Below are 2,500 nucleotides of genomic sequence, written 5' to 3' on the forward strand. Positions count from 1 at the left end.
CATGTCCTGTCCTATAGGAGCACACCGCCGGGCTAAGAGCCACGCCAGGCTTTGCTCTGGGAAACTAAAGTAAAGGACATAATTATCTCGGTATAAATCCACCCGCTTCCAAAAGCCACACAACGGAAATATGGACAAGCGAAAGAGAGCAGAGAGAAGAGTGGATTCACAGTGAAAGTTTTAACTTCCTGCTTTCAGTGCCTGTCACATTTGAACATGTGTGTCTTTCCCTGCGGGTGGAAAAAAAATAAACATCTCAAACATCAAATAAATAATAAATAGGAGAAAACAGACCATAAAGGTCACTCCAAGAACAGTGAGGAGCCATCTGAGCGCTGGGGAAATGAACTCATCTTCTCAGACATAAACCCACACGCTGGGCACGATCTGGGGACTGCTGGAAGCTTCTCCACGTTTAACAGTAATACCTGTCTGGGGTTCCTCTCAGCCTGGCAGACCTCCACCGGGGTCTGCGCTGGAGGACAGGCCTGTTTGCCAACGTTGCCTTTCTGTGTGTGGTCTTAAGCACCCTCTGAAACGCTCACATTTCTCCATATCTTTATGATTTAAAAAGGTCCGCATTTCACATCATAAAAAATGTGAATACAGTTAAAATGAAAATAAAAATGCACATCGGCTAGAACAGCGAGCCACGTGAGCTGGAAACGGCACAGAAAGCAGGTTTCAGCACAGGGGCGCAGAGAGGACACAGTGCTGACGGATCCTGAGGCTCCCTACCTGGCCGTGGCCCGGATGTTCTGGGCGCTGATGTCCTGCAGGATGTTCTGGAGCAGGTGGGTGTCGGGGGCCGGGGGGGGCGTGGGAGGGGCGGGGCGCGGGGCGAAGCGGCCGATGACCAGGCCCAGGATGAAGAGGCCGGACCCCAGCAGGGCGTAGCGGGCCAGCGGGCAGGCGGGGGGCCGCGCGGCCTTCGGGGGGGGGCGGGTGAAGTGGGAGTCGTAGTCCGGGTCCTCCTGCAGCCGCTCGAAGCGCCCGCGCGGGGAGGTGGAGGGCTCGGGGGGGTCCAGGTCCACAGCCACGGAGACGGGCGGGTTCCCCGAGCGCTGCTCCCCGTCCTCCAGCTGGAACCTGCAGAACCACACAGAACCCACAGAACCGCGCTGAGAGGGCCTCGCTTACAGAACTGAGTAAACACACAGCTAAATGACAGGTAAACACACAGGTACACACGCAGGTAAACACACAGGTAAATGACAGGTAAACACACAGGTACACACGCAGGTAAACACACAGGTAAATGACAGGTAAACACACAGGTAAATGACAGGTAAATGACAGGTAAATGACAGGTAAATGACAGGTAAACACAGGTAAATGACAGGTAAACACACAGGGAAACACAGGTAAATGACAGGTAAACACATAGGTACACACGCAGGTAAACCCACAGGTAAATGACAGGTAAACACAGGTAAAGGTAAGCTCACCGGTCCATTCCTGGCTCCTCCAGCTCCTTCTCCATGTCCCACTCCAGCTCCACGGTGGGCTGCAGCTCCTCCAGGTCCTGACCCTGCAGCGCCCCCCCATGGCCAACGCGTACCTTCCTGTACGCCATGTCTCTGCCTGCACACAGGAAACACACTCATTACTGCACAAACACGCACACGCACACGCACACGCACACGCACACGCACACGCACACGCACACGCACACGCACACACACACACACACACACATTACAGCCCAAACACACACACACACACATATTACAGCCCAAACACACACACACACACACATTACAGCCCAAACACACACACACACACATTACAGCCCAAACACGTACACACACACACACACACACACACACACACACACACACACACATTACAGCCCAAACACGTACACACACACACATACACACACACACACACACACACACACACACATTACAGCCCAAACACGTACACACACACACACACACACACACATTACAGCCCAAACATACACACGCGCACACACACACACACACACACACACCCCCAAACAAGCGCTTTCTATAGGACAGAACCCACACACCACTATCAACCCCAAACCATCGCGTTCTGCAGGACAGAACCCACACACCACTATTAACCCCAAACAACAGAACCCACACACCACTATCAACCCCAAACAACAGAACCCACACACCACTATCAACCCCAAACAACAGAACCCACACACTGGGGCTAGGAGGCATATCAACACTGCTCCTCCACCATTTACAGCACTACGAACAGATCTGCTTTCTGTACAAATGTTCAGAACAAAAAGAAACATTTTTAAAGAGAAAAGACATGTTTTCTCTAAGAACGGCATGACTAAGCCACGAAGCCCACCAATTATTTCCTTGCAGAAATTGCATTAGATAGCATTCGTTGTGTTGCTGCATATTGCCTCTGAACTTATTGTGACAGAACTTTCAAAAGTTTTTGTCTGGTTGTTTTGTGGAAAATAAGAAACATCACCAGCCCCCAGCTTTTAAACACAGAGCTGTGT

General features: G+C 51.6%; 1 protein-coding gene across 1 annotated transcript in view; it reads right to left on the reverse strand.

Moving 5' to 3' along the window:
- LOC133125964 (inactive N-acetylated-alpha-linked acidic dipeptidase-like protein 2) overlaps positions 1-2,500 on the reverse strand; it is a 259,589-nt gene that overhangs the window by 186,768 nt on the left and 70,321 nt on the right. Inside the window, exons 2-3 of the mRNA XM_061237725.1 lie at positions 1,449-1,584; positions 739-1,089 (exon numbers count right to left, since the gene is read on the reverse strand). Coding sequence (XP_061093709.1) covers positions 739-1,089; positions 1,449-1,584 — 487 coding nt within the window. The remainder of the gene's footprint in view (positions 1-738; positions 1,090-1,448; positions 1,585-2,500) is intronic.

The sequence above is a fragment of the Conger conger genome, chromosome 4 (genome assembly GCF_963514075.1).
Source record: "Conger conger chromosome 4, fConCon1.1, whole genome shotgun sequence".
Taxonomy (NCBI): Eukaryota; Metazoa; Chordata; class Actinopteri; order Anguilliformes; family Congridae; genus Conger; species Conger conger.